Here is a 14477-nt window from a genome sequence, read left to right as displayed (position 1 = left end):
ACCCTAGTGTATAAGACCTTGTTCACACATTCAGGATCCTATCAGGATTTATGCATGGATTCCATATGTAAATGAAGTATTTTATACCCCACTTCCTCAGGAAAATAGCGCAGAATATAAAACGTGCTTATGATTTTAAAATTCTGCAATGTAAAGCTCCGTATTAGCTCCATTGAATTACAAATCCACACCAAATCGTGTTACAGAAATGCAATCCTCCGTCAGAGGCCTGATCGCCCCTTTTGGACAGTGGAAGTAGAAAGTCGCAAATTTTAGAGCAACTATGTTGTGCGACAAAGTGTGCAACTTACTTACGCCAGAAAAATGGCGCAAACTTTTTAAATATATTCCCCCCACTAAACTCACTTCCTCTGGTGCTCTCATGACAGGGCTCCCCCGCTGGTCTTCGTATAGCTAGCATAGAGCAACGACATGTCGTCACATGTGACCGCCGCACTGGTCACATGTCAAAGTGTCATCAATGCCTGCGGATTTTGCTCCGGAAACTGGCTCTGATTTTGACTCACAAATTCTGAAACAAAATACTGCCCTAAATACTAGAAATAAGTGAAGTGCAAACTGAAATGTGTTCTCTATAAAAAAAAAAAAAGACCCTAAAATGTAAACATACAAAAACTTATTTATAAATGTATTGTTTTTTTTTTATCACAAGATAAACCAGTAGAAACCAATCACTGGACACCTTCTTATTTCTCTAGTGACTCCCCCCTCCAGCTTGTTCTAATTTCAGGCTCGGTTAATAACGCGAGATTCCCAGCGCCCACCTCCTCCCAAAATATGTAGGCGGAATGATCTATCACGCCCTTATTCTCAATGCATGCCGGGTAGTGTAGTCCTACAGGCGCGTTCGAAGCCATGGATTGTTAGCACGCCAACGTGTAAAAAGACTACAAAACCTTGTCACATTAGGAAGAAAAGAACCGAACCAAATGGGGGGTGTGTCAGTCACGTGTGTCTTTGCGGCTGTAGAACTGCTGGTAAAGGTGACCTGCAGCCAGTGTGACAGAAGCTACTGAAACGAAAGACATCTCCCTCCGCCTGCTGCCTGTCAAGCATCATGGTTTGTATAACGCCTCCGCTAGCTATGTACTAGTGCGGCCTGCTGTGACCCTGCAGCGTATGTTGTATAACGCTTGTAGAGGCTCCATTATTCTGTTCCATGGTCGCCTTATTGAGTGTTAGTAGTCCCACAATGAATCCTGCAGTGAGCTGGCCTGTGCCGTAGAACTGTGGCATGTTGCCAGGAGACTAGTACTGCAGTGTCTAACCTTGTGTGCTCTATAGGTGGTAGTTTTATGTAACATGCGACTTGGAGGATATTGATGATCGAGATTATATATATATATATAATCTCTATCTCAGCCTGATATATTTGTGTTTTGTGAAAATTCTAACTATAAGTTGCCCTAAATGCATATAAATTGCAGATCTGTGTTAAGATGTATCAATTCACAATACCATGCATTAAATCTGCTGGATGGGCCATATACATGTGCAGTCTTGTAGATTTCTCCCTGCTCTTATTGGGTTAAAAGCAGTTATAAGATCCCTCTACAGATCTGACAATGGTTAAAAAAAAATTTTTATTCAGCGTTAAAATCCTATTGTGCATAGTCCCAGAAAACAAATAAAATGTCTCAATTATTCAGATGTCCTAACATTTAATGTTCTGTTCCAAAGGAGAGCCTGTTTACAGCTTCACTTGAGGTTGAAGTTCATATGTGAAGACTGCTTTTTGTAATCTAAATCACTGGTTTGGGCCCCCTGCACGCAGCGATAATCCTGTTCTGTGATTACGGCTACAGCCGGCCACGGACAGTCGTCAGCATTTGCCAGCTGAGCTCCCATCATAAACTACAGTAGCACTGTCTGTAAAATAAAAAATAGGACATGCCTGTTCTATGGCCCGGAGGCCTTCCTGTAATTATGCGGGAAGGTGTCTGTCGACCATAGAAATTAATGGGTCTGTAATTCCAGATGAGTCTTTCTGTCAAAAGATGGGGGGGGGGGGGGGCATCGAGGTCTTAGAACTTCCAATCTAAGCTAGCAACTAGCAGTGGCAACATGAAAAGGTTAGCCATGGTGTCCACACTTTCAGATATGCTTCATGTTTCCAGAGTTCCCAGCTCAAGAGCTCCTACATATGGGGCCATCCTACTCAACCACTCATTGAAGCTCCATTGGCTTCCACTGGAGTGGAATCCATAATTTGGCCACTGATCATCTGTGTAACCAGGTCATTCGTTTTTGGGGTGAAAATTGTCTGGGATACAGAGAAGAGGGACGTTAAGGAGGATCTCTATTGATGTGACCTTTTGTATAGCATCAGCCACCATATCCCAGAAGGGTTTAATTAAAGGGCAATCCCTCCAAATATGATATATTACCAACTTGGGATTTGCATCTCCAACATTTGTTGGATGGGATTAAGTTCATTTTATATTTTAAAAAAAACCCCCACAAAACCTGGTGTTCTGTACCATCTGGTTGCGACTTTAAAAGAATTCTCCTGGCTCTTGACACATCTGGAGAAGCCATGTATGTGTTTTCAAAATAAAGGAAGTATTTTTCCCTACTAACGGTGAGATCCAGTTCCTTTTCCCAGGCTAGTAGGAAGCTAGGTTTGGCAGAAGATCCTTCCAAAATCAAACCAGAGTATATCTTCGACAGTAGGCCTCTGGGGATAGTAGGTGATAACGGGTATGTTTCTAGCCATGTGGGTTCTGGGATGTTAGGGAACTTCTTTAGGATGACATATTGTTCTGAAGCCCAGGGGATGCAAGAAAGGAAGGTTGGGGTGTGTATTTCCAGGAAGAGGAGACTGCAAGGTAGGGATCTGACCCACTCCAAGAGTGTGCAATGGTATAGTCCTTTTAAAGAGAGGGCCAGAAAGCTTAAAGAGGCTCTGTCACCAGATTTTCAAACCCCTATCTCCTATTGCAGCAGATCCGCGCTGCAATGTAGATAACAGTAAAGTTTTTTTTTGTTTTTTTTTCAAAATGAGCATTTTTGGCCAAGTTATGACCATTTTTATATTTATGCAAATGAGCCTTATGTCCAACTGGGCATCCGAGTCTGGGGGTTCAGGCAGATTATAGAGTGACGTATAGAACTTAAGCAATTCACCCGTTATAACTCCGATATCAGAAGATGGAGAACCTGAGTGGGTCTTGATGATCGATGTTTTACCTATATTTTATTTTTTTTAAGAAGCTTGTACATAACTTTAGATTCCTTGTCTCCATCCATAAAATTTGAAAGAGCTGCATTGGTAAAGTTTGGCCGACTTAATATGCAGCAGGTCCTTCAACTTCCGTAGGTCACTTAAATCCTGCTGCGTCTCGTGCTTTCTAGTATTTACCCACTCTCTCAAGGGCAGAGATCTATGAGAGGATGGAGTTAAGCTGTTTTTCCCTTTGTGTTTTACAATATGCACCAAGTGAAATGAGTTCGCCTCCGATGAAGGCTGTGTGTTTCCCACACAATTGAGGAGACATCAGAGATCTCGTTCCTACGGAAGAAGTCCGTAAGGTGGTCTGACAGATGTTACGTTATGTTATATCTATGAGGGTCTTATTCAGAGACCAAGCCCTAGGGGGGCAAGTTATCAATGTTGATTATCACGGATATCGGGGCCTGGTCAGAGGGTTATCGAACCAATCAGAGGGACAGTAGCAATGGGCAGGTGTCTATTAGATATGGTCTATTCTATGGTTGGTCCCATGAACGTGTGACTAAAGTGTAGTCGTGGGGAAGTGGAGTTGCCAAATGTCTATCAGGTTGAGGCGTTGGAGACTGCTTTTAATTCTCTTGAGGGAGGAGCAAGCAATATTTGGTCTGGTCGACGAGGTATCAAGAAGGGGGTCCAGTGGAACATTAAAGTCCCCAACTACAAGAATTCCTTTGGCAAAGACCTTAAATAGGTCTAGTGTTCTAATTAACCATTGGGATTGTCTCTGAAATGTGGCATATAAATTGGCAAAGAAGATTGGCGAACCAGCAAGAGTTCCTTTGAAGAGGTACCTGCCCTCTGGGTCTGATTGGGATGTTAGGTGGGTGTAGGGTATGTTTTTCTTAAAGGCTATGCTTACCCCTCTGGAGGGCAAGAAAGGGTGGGTACTATGGAATCGGGTAGTGATGTGGGTAATTTGATAGTTTTAAAATGGATTTCTTGTAAAAGAATCACATCTGCCTTTTCAAGAGTGCAAGGATCTAGCTCCTTTTTCTGGTGTCATTCAGGCCTTTGGTGTTGAGAGGTTACACAAATATCGGAGCTAGCCATAGACCAGTATGTGGAGCGAAGAAAGACGGTCAGGACCACCAACGGTTCCAGTGGTGTAGAAATTAGAAGTACACAAGAAGATAGCAGGCAGAGATCCACACATGAAAGCGATATTTTCATAGTGGCTACAAAAAACCTCTCGATCGATGTTAAACTGATGTAACAGAACAAAATGGCCTGCCTGGCAGTAGGCAGAGTGTGTACCATATGAACAGTACATCTCAGATCGACATGTTGGGATATGTGCTATGAAAAATCTATATTCTATAGAATTATATGAAGAGAAGTAAATGGGGTGCGAATCCTTGATGTCCAAGCCCAGACAGGTGGCACACAATTAAGATCAAAGCTGAAAATCGAAACTTGATCCAGCGCTGGGTTTAAAAGTAGGTAATAGTCCAACTTCCAAATGTATTAAGTCCATATACATAGGGGTGGATGCATCAGATAGCAGGCCTACGCGTTTCAGACAAATCGCTTGTCCTTACTCATGGTGTTATGTATCATAATATATTTGGAATAAAGTTGAAATATTACTTTTTAAACCCAGTGCTGGATCAAGTTTCTCTTTCTGCTTTGAGAATTATATAAACATACATTTTGCAGTATTATGTAATGGTCTAACAGGAGGAAGAAATTGGTAAAAGGTGTTAACCTGCAGAATGTAAATAACATAAGTGTAAAAAAGGAGACACCGCTACAGATAAGGAACTATAGTGCAAAGGATATGAGGGTCAGCCGTCGTCCGCTGAAGTCTTCAGGTAGCGTCCATGGAAATTTGTCTGGGTGTCATTTTCCCAGGTGTTTTCCGGCTCTTGGTCGTCTTTGTGTTTACTGTCTCCCATGGTGTATGCAGAGGGATAGATGGCAGGTTGGTCAAATTTTGAACGGCAGCCCAGTCCGGAACTTACAAATCGGGGATACCTAGGGCTTCTAAAGAATCTCCAAGGTCCATGTGTTTGCCATCTGTAGCCTTCAATCATGAAGGAAAGGCTGAATGGGAATAGCCATCTGTATGCAATATGTTGACGTCTGTTTCAGTAAAGGGCTTAAGGATCTGGCGTTTGGACAAAGTGTCTCTAGACCAGTCCTGGTAAATGCAGATCCTTCCCATAAGAGGGGTTTGCAGGTTCTTGAATTCTTAAAAAAATTATCACAGACCCTCGAGCTGAAAAGTTGGCAGATAACGTTCCTAGGGGGCTGCTGGGGTTTAGGCTTGGCTCTCAGAGCCCTGTGGACCCTCCATGCTGACTTCTTCCTGGTAGTTGTTGCCAAGTATTTTAGTAAATTCTTTTAATCAAAGCGTATAAAGATTCATTAGGGATGGATTCAGATACCCCCTTCAAGCGTGAGTTGTGGTGCTGTTTGTCCTGGTCCTCCAACCAGTCTATGACCATTCAGGTGTGACTGACGGGCAAGGGAAGAGGACGTAGAAGCTTCAGTGTAATTGACAAGCTGGTTGTTCAACTATTGCCGATTTAGCAGACTTCCTGCTTGATGTCACTGAGTTCTCGAATGACCGGTTCAATCGCTTTGGTCAGTCCTGGTGACGAAAGATCTGGAAATGGGTAAGTCCCTATTGGTCAAGGTATCCTCAGTGTCACTTATCTGCCATTGGTGCAGTCTGGGCTCCGAGCCGGGCTCCTAGCAGCATACATGATTACAGTACGGGACAGTAGTTCCACAGAAATGCTGGGACTCCTAGCATTGTACATAACTATGATTCTAGGAGCCCGGCTCCCTGCAGTGTATTCGGTCCGGGACTTGCGGCCAAAATACATTCCGTCCTTTATGGACCGAACATGCATGAATCCAGCCTAACATCAGAAGAGTGATCCTTGGAAGTCAAAGTTTTACTTTTTAATGTTATCAAGGCAGTTGAATTTAGAGGGTACAGTAGCGTCCCTAGATTTTTGTTGACCATTTGTGACCATCATACACTCAGCAAAGTCTGCGGGTTGTCAAAATAGTTGAGTTAGACCATCTGTTACATTATGGAGAATGCATCGAACGTGGGGGAATATTTGGATGTCGATCCAAGACTAGTAGCAGAGTTAATGTAGCATAGATGGGTGTCACACCCACAGGAGATGAAAAACTGTGGGTTGTTAGTCCTCCTCAAATTAGAGCGTGACTCTCTGTAGATGGATGTGGCAAAAGTCAAATCTGGTCCATTGAGGGATTGTGCTGTAGTACTGTGGTGCCGCAGGTAATATGTGGTCTGGCTGCTGGCCCAGCACGGCACTGTAAAGGTGTGGTGTAAAACGGCCAAACCACTTAACGGCGTGCCTAGTGCGTTATGTTCTGTTGAGAGTAGTGACTGGAGGCACAGGATTCTATGCAGTCCCAGAAGCAGGTTGAAGTCGTAATGGGGGGGGTGGCCGTGAGATGGAAGGAGGAATGGTGACCATACCCCCCCCCCCCTGTGTAGATTGTGTTCTTACCTAATCTCACCTGGTCTCTGCCCCTCTCACCCTCCTGCCAATTCGATCAGGACCAAAGGCTCTCCAACGAGGGTTACGATTCTGTCCCTGGCGATAGAGAGTGCCTCGTATGTGTTCGCAGGTGGCCTCAATCTAGGCCACGGTTTCACATGCGGTTCTAGGCTGACGGCTCAGACAAATTGACAGTGCAGCCCTCTATCACTGACGCTGGGGTGGATGAGGGCACTTACTGTGGAGGTCAGCAGGTCTGTACTGCAGTCTGGTGACTTTGGGCTCCAAGGAAGTTCCAGGACGTTCAGAAGAAATTTTGTCCGTGGTTACTGGTGCATTGATAGGTGCACCAGGGGGTAACCCTCCCTTCTGGCGAACTGCCTCTCAAAATGCTCCTCACAGCTCTGAGGAGGCAGTGCCGGCCAGTAGGGCTCCCCAAAATAGTCATCTGGCAGATTGTGGCAGACGCAATGGCGGGAGCAGAAGCAAAGGGAAAATTCCAAGTTCCCCATATTTTGAGCTGAATAGGAGTACTTGACAAGGGTGCCCTTTGTCGCCTCTCATTTGCTGTAGCCATAGAGCCTATGGCTCTTTGCATTAGGAAGGACCTGATATATAAGGGAGTGGGCATGGAAGTCAGAGGTTGGGTTGGCTTGGATGCGGTTGACCTGATTTCGTTAGTGTTGAAAGTGGATGTCCCCTTACCCAGAGTCGCTGATATCATTGACTCTCTCTGCTCCTTTTCTGAATTCCATATTAATTATAATTTTACCAATATTGGTTTGCTATAAGTACCTAGGTTTGTACATTTACACAGAATCCCACAATGTCTCACTCTAAAAATATGAATCCGTTAGAATAACTTTTTTTTTGTGGGTAAGTTTAAGGCATGGAAGTCTTTGCTGCTATCTGTGGTGGTTTGGAGGGCTTTCTCTGCCAAATCTGTCTACTTTCTGGCCTGGCAAATGAGATACTTGAAGCTGTGGGTCAGAATACCCAGGTCTAGAATAATTGCTGGGTAAATGTTTAGATATCCGGGTTTTATGGCCAATCCTAGATGGCCCTGCTGCTTTCCTAAGGAAATTTCTCCCTACATAACTCATGTCCGGTATGGAGATTTTGAAAGACTCATGAATTTAGGTACTCGATAGAGCATGTTCCACCAGGGGATAACCTTATGTTCCCGCATCTACATGGCTTAGATGGTACGAGATTTTGGCAGGATCATGGGATACTCTTGCTTCAGGATTTATATGTAAATCTCATGTCATTTGCTCAAATCCAGGTGAAATGTCCTGTACATGCTTCTATAAACTTCTCCGGCCGCGCCATGCGCTTCACACGCAGTTCATGAATGACTAACTAACCATTGATTGGTTTGCTCAAAACACAGGGCCCGAAAGGTATGGTGTCCAATTTTTGGTACTGACTGTCCCTCTTTTATCCTCCAGCCTCAAGCTATCAGAGTCCTGGTGACCGGAGCTGCTGGTCAGATTGCCTACTCCCTGCTGTACGGAATTGCTAAGGGTGATGTCTTTGGAAATGACCAGGTAACAGTAAAGAACCATTGCAGGGTGACTGTACTGCTCTATGCCCTATAGATGGCATGTACTTAGCATTGTCTTGTCGCTTGCAGCCTCTTGCGCTTGTTCTCCTGGATATTACCCCCATGATGGGAGTGTTGAATGGTGTAGTGATGGAGCTGCAGGACTGCGCCTTGCCTCTGCTGAAAGGTAAGGTCATGTGTTTACTCCATCCGGGTAATTTCATGAATGCAGTACAATATTGCTTGCTTTGGCTCTACACAAGGGTTGCCACACCTATGATACACGTATCCTTGGAGGCACATTTTGCAGATTCAATGGGGTACTTTTCACATTGTTTTAAATAGAAAATTAATGGAGTTTCCAGATTAACAACCTTTAGAAGAGCCGCATCTTGCCCTACATTTACCTTCAGCAACCACTACAGGGGAAATGGCGTATTGGGGCTTATCGACATGTAGCGAAATTGCTGCGTATTTTCCATCCTGAATTGTGGACGGACAATACACAGCAGAATACAGTCGCAGCAAAGTGGGTGAGATGTAACAAATCTCTTCCACATGCTGCATAAAGTTTCCGACCAGAACGTTTAGATACATGAAGTTTATATTGGAAGGGTTTGTGTTTCTAGCTCTGCTTGGGTCAGACTTTAAGTCAGTAACTTATTTTATTTTTTGAGTAGTGTGAAAATTGTCCCATGCGGTATCTTTACAGTTTATCTTGCGTTTTATCCACAGAGGTAATTGCTACAGACAAGGAAGAAGTGGCTTTTAAGGACCTGGATGTTGCTGTTCTGGTGGGCTCCATGCCAAGGAGGGAGGGCATGGAAAGGAAAGACTTGCTAAAAGCCAATGTGAACATCTTTAAGTCCCAGGGTGCTGCATTGGATAAATATGCAAAGAAGACGGTTAAGGTGATTTAATAAAGGCTATTATGTGCATTTGGTTTCTAGAAGGGTATACGCTCAGTTTTCTAATCTGGGGGAGGGGATCTATAGTAGGGCAGTGATCACCACATACTTTTCAGTATAAGTAGCTTGGTCAGTCTACCATCACATTTATCTCCAATGTTTGGCCTGGAAGAAAAATAGGATTCATTTATGTAATTTTATTCATGGCTGCTAAAATAAAGCTTGTATCGTGGCTTCTTTGGGTGGAAGGGACGTGGCTCCAAATTATTGGCACCTTTCACTGCCTAGCACAGTACTAACTAGCGGGTACAACTGAGACAAAGAAACTGCTCCTAAAGGGCCGATTTAAAGGGGTGTTTTTTGCCTTTCCCCACAGACTTGTCAGCTGCTGAGTGGGGTATTGGGTATTGGGGATTGGAAACATGTTCAGCCCTGCAGTGAGAAAAAAATTCCTGTTCCTAGAATTGGCCATACACCTTAACTTACTGTCGGTCAAATGAGTGTTTGGCCCAACGTTTCTTCTTCATAGACATATAGTCTTGGTTTGGCCAAGCATATTTATTTAAATAAGAGGAAAGGAATAAGCCACTGCGGGACCCCTGAAAGTGGCGTGTCTCCTGTGAATATAAAGGATCGCATATGTTGAAATCTAACATGGCACGTACGCGTCGGTATCTTAACTGATGCGTCCGCTATAGGTAAGGATTTTGTATAGTGAAATAAGAGGGGAAACCTTGTTAAAGTGAACCTGTCACCAGCATTTCACCTATTGAACTCTCCTCGCCGGCTGCTGCTGTCAAATTCATTGGCGTTATCCCCTCTCCTAAACCCCTCTGATCGTAAATAAAGGTCTGCAAACATTCTGCACCTTTTATGGTAATTGTCAGTCTCTGTCGTTCCTCTTCTTATGCCCGCCCATCCACCAAAAAATGGCCTGCCCTGAATGCTGTCAATCAAAAGTAAGGAGGCGGGGTTAAATCAGAGGCTTGAATGAAGAGCTGATGCTTTTCAAACAAAGATAAGACTTTTATGCTCATTAGAATACGGCTCAGGAACACTAGAAAACTGAATACTAAAGGTACAGAGACTACTTAGAAGATAATTATATGTTACATAAAAATGACTTCACCCACTTCCACCAGGTATTGCTGGTTGAATAGGTGAAATGGCAGTGACAGGTTCCCTTTAAAGCACGGCCACCCTCATTATGTGCAATGTTAATCAATCTTTTTTTTAAAATTTTATATTTATTTTTAGGTTATTGTTGTGGGAAATCCTGCAAACACCAACTGCTTAACTGCACTAAAGTCTGCTCCATCCATCCCTAAAGAGAACTTCAGCTGTCTCACCCGTTTAGATCACAACAGAGCAAAAGCTCAGGTACGTTTCCCTGCAGTTCTTGTAATCTAGCATCACTAAAAGGCAAAGTGTTAAGACCTGTGGCGTTTTTTTCTTCTGTTCTAGATTGCTCTCTTTGTGAATGTGGCATCTGATGAAGTTAAGAACGTGATCATTTGGGGGAATCACTCCTCCACTCAGTATCCTGATGTCAGTCATGCTGTTGTAAAGCTGCAGGGAAAGGATGTTGCTGTCAGTGAAGCTGTGAAAGATGACAGCTGGCTGAAAGGAAACTTTATCTGCGTAAGAAATAATGAATATCAGAATGTGCATGGCATTCTACGCCACTCCTAATACACTGCCAGTTGGCTTTTCCAGTTTGCCATGTGCTTTTTAGTCTCAACAGGGAATATTCTTTTGTAGCACTTCAGAACAATATTGCCTGGATCCCATAAGTAGCCCATAGTTTCCTGATGGGGGTGGTGGTTCGTGTAGCTGCAATGATTTTGGTTTTTCTATTTCCAGAAGGCTCAAGTCTGTAATCTGCAATATTAAATTCTCCAGTAGTCTTTAGCAGAGCATGCGAACGCAGTGCGGTCTTGGTTTACGCAAATACACTATTTGCCAGGTAATCTGCACTGCAAACTGGCATGGAGATCAGAGCCATTGTAATTCGATGCGTTCATTATTTTTCAGCTTGTGTTTTTTTTTTTTTTTTTGTTTTTTTTCCCCCTGAGCATGTAAATGGGAGCATAAATTACCCCATTCACATGAATTGCTAGTGGATTCCACTCCTGATTCCAGACAGAATCCTCACTAAGGATGTAATCACACCCGTATCTGACGCAGTTCTTCAAAAAATGTGAACCAGCCGCAGTATGTGAATACACCGCTACCATCCAGCGGGTAGGGCTAGCGGCAGCTCGTGAATACACCTGACTTCACTCTAGTGGTGCTGCCCAGGCTCTGCAAGTTCTATGACACTATTTAATAAAATAAGTGACAGACTGCTGAAATGAGCGTGTCACTATATTATGCTGCCCCAGTGAACTATTTTAAGTTACGGTAACCTTTTACTAATGGGGACACTTGCTAAGGAGCATGTAGAAACGACCGCTTTAACAGTCCGATATGCGGAACAGTTATAATGTACTCCATTGTACAGCATTTCATGAGTTTTGTGTGTTTTTCTAGACTGTTCAGAAGCGTGGTGCAGCTGTTATCGCAGCAAGGAAGTTATCCAGCGCTATGTCTGCCGCCAAAGCCATCTGTGATCATGTGCGCGACATCTGGTTTGGAACCCCTGAGGTAATCCATGCCAAACCTTGTCTTTACACTAAAGTTGGAAGTCTTCATAGCAGAAATTTACTCTTGGGGAATCCCAGAACTAAGTGCTTTATGGATGCATTGTCCGTATTTATAGGGGTATTCCGGAGAGAAAATTTATGTCTTATCCATAGGATAGCATTGGCAATGAAGGGGAAGCGCAATCACCAAAGTGTTGTGGCCCTCTTCAAAACAGTTGTTTGGCAGGGGTGCCTAGAGTTGAACCACCACTGATCAGATATTAATGGTCTATCCAGAGGCTAAGCTGTCAAGTTTCTCTCTAAACACCTTAAAAAAATATATATATTCTCTTAGGAAGATGGGGGGATGGGGGGGGGGGGCACTAAACCATGGCAAATGGCTGTGACCATGTAGTTTTGATACCAACCCTGACCAGTCCTTAAGATCTACTAAAGTCAGCAGCTAACATGTGAAGCTTGTCGAAAGAGCTGCCTTTAGGCCTTTGCAGACTGGTGTCATTAGACTGCCATCGGAACCAGTATAGATAGAAACTGTGGTATACGTGCCTCCATAGGTGTTACCACCATATTCAGGATCTCTCGTAACTGCAGATTACACTTCTCCATGTAGTTGGGGATAGTTGTACTTTGTGTTTGCACATCTGTCTTGTTAACTGCTTTCTCTTCTAGGGAGAATATGTTTCTATGGGTGTGATCTCTGATGGAAATTCTTACGGAGTACCTAATGAACTTCTGTATTCGTTCCCTGTTACCATCAAGGTACGATACTCTGGTTACATTGTCAGTGAGTGTGAAAAGGTCTTAAAAAAAAAAATAAGATGACAAATATTCTGCTGCTTAGTTTCTCAGATAGTAAAGTCAATGTTCTGATTTCTAATAGGACAAGACCTGGAAAATAGTTGAAGGCCTCAAAATTAGTGATTTCTCCCGTGAAAAGATGGATGCAACAGCCAAAGAACTTCAAGACGAAAAAGATACTGCTTTTGAGTTCCTCTCAATTGCATGACTACAAATTGATCCAAAACCGCACTTAAGTCCTGAAAAAATGAAAAGTTGCCTTTAGGCTTTAGTCTGCAGTGCTTATTTATGTCTACAACTGTTAACTATGGCAAAGTCACACCAGATTTAGTTTTGTATCTGTGACCAGTTTAAGTCATTCCTAGTAATAGTGAATAAATATAACCCTGTTGGGGTAAATAAGTTCATCTGCCTGTGTTTTTGTTTTTTATGCTTCCAAAAAACAATACTCCGTTAAACCTCTGTCTGCTCTTGCTGCCTCCCAACCACTTCCTGGGAGATTATATGGTCTGGAATAACAGTGTAGCTCCCATAGAAGTGAATGGCCGTTATGGAAGCAGCATGGCATTCGAGCTACACTTTTCCGTAACTGCCAGTCACTTATATGCGAGCTATGCTGTTCGTTACTTCCGACCATATAACCTTTTTCATGGTCTGAATTCACCTGGTTCAGCCACAACCGTGGCAGAACAGGGTTTAGGGAGTCCCGTTCTAGAGATGGGTATGGGTCCCAGAGGTGGGACCCGCATTTGTCTGACAACTGACATATCCTGTGGATGTCATAAATGTCTCAGGAAAACTCTTCACAGTAATGGTAGGGTTAGTATATAGCCGCGCTGACATGCCTCAGTAACACGTGCAGTCAAGATTGATTCCATAATCTGTAAATCCGATTGTCTTGTTACTTAAAAATCGCAGAGCTAAGGTAATTAATAAGAAGCTGATTATGGTCTTTGTCTTGCTAAAGTAGCTTAAAAAATAAAATTTAAATTTCCTGGTTTAATCTGTGAACACAACATCAAATATTTTACAAATTCTTTGTAAAACTGTTGCCCCTACAAAGTAAATGACCCCCTAAAGGTCTTACACATGCAGATTTTCTGCCTGTAACTAGCACCAAATGACAACAGCATGTCAATCTGCCTTTTGTTTGAATCTTGCAGACCGGACATCTCATGTCTAAAATGTATTTTGCTCAATTGTCAGCTGATCGCTGTCATTTTTATATGGGCCAATGATCAAGAATGATTGTTGGATCGGGCCATGTAGAAGGGTCTTAAACGTATTTAGCGCACATCATATTACACTAACCGTAAGGCTGGGTACACACGACCATGTTACGTCCGTAATGTACGGAACGTATTTCATAATGTCATAGTTATGTATGATGCTAGGAGTCCCTGCCTCTCCGTGGAACTACTGTCCCGTACTGAAAACATGATTACAGTACGGGACAGCTGTCCCGCAGTGAGGCAGGGACTCCTAGCATCGTACATAACTATGATGCTAGGAGCCCGGCTCCCTGCACTGAGTTCGGTCCGGGACTTCCGGCCGAAATACGTTCCGTACATTACGGACGTAACATGGTCGTGTGAACCCAGCCTTAGTCTGCTTTTTATTTTTTTGGTGAAGTATTGGAACACCCGCATACACATTAGATGGTCCTGCTGAAAACGAAAAATACTGCTCTGGCCACAGGTGAAGCACAAATGGGCTTTCAGGAAGCTTATCAGGAAATATTTTGTTCTCAGTCTGAACCAGCTGAGAATGAGTTCTCTTTTAGGGTATGTTCACACGGCCTATTTACGGACGTAATTCGGGCGTTTTTGCCCCGAATTACGT

At 43.4% G+C, this 14477-nt stretch overlaps 2 protein-coding genes across 2 annotated transcripts in view; one reads left to right on the top strand and one right to left on the bottom strand.

Moving 5' to 3' along the window:
- Positions 1–548, bottom strand: part of WDPCP (WD repeat containing planar cell polarity effector) — a 306972-nt gene extending 306424 nt beyond the window's left edge. Inside the window, exon 1 of the mRNA XM_075863142.1 lies at positions 367–548. Coding sequence (XP_075719257.1) covers positions 367–384 — 18 coding nt within the window. The 5' untranslated portion in view covers positions 385–548. The remainder of the gene's footprint in view (positions 1–366) is intronic.
- Positions 549–967: 419 nt separating this feature from the next.
- On the top strand, positions 968–13042 carry MDH1 (malate dehydrogenase 1). Its single transcript, XM_075863144.1, has 9 exons — positions 968–1081; positions 8190–8288; positions 8375–8471; positions 9020–9195; positions 10450–10572; positions 10657–10833; positions 11725–11838; positions 12507–12596; positions 12718–13042. The coding sequence occupies exons 1-9, from the start codon at positions 1079–1081 to the stop codon at positions 12841–12843; spliced, it is 1005 nt and encodes a 334-aa protein (XP_075719259.1). The 5' UTR covers positions 968–1078; the 3' UTR covers positions 12844–13042.
- Positions 13043–14477: the final 1435 nt, after the last annotated feature.

The sequence above is a fragment of the Rhinoderma darwinii genome, chromosome 4, assembly GCF_050947455.1.
Source record: "Rhinoderma darwinii isolate aRhiDar2 chromosome 4, aRhiDar2.hap1, whole genome shotgun sequence".
Lineage (NCBI taxonomy): Eukaryota > Metazoa > Chordata > Amphibia > Anura > Rhinodermatidae > Rhinoderma > Rhinoderma darwinii.
Note: the sequence above shows the minus strand (reverse complement) of the source record. Positions and strands in the feature narration are given on the sequence as shown.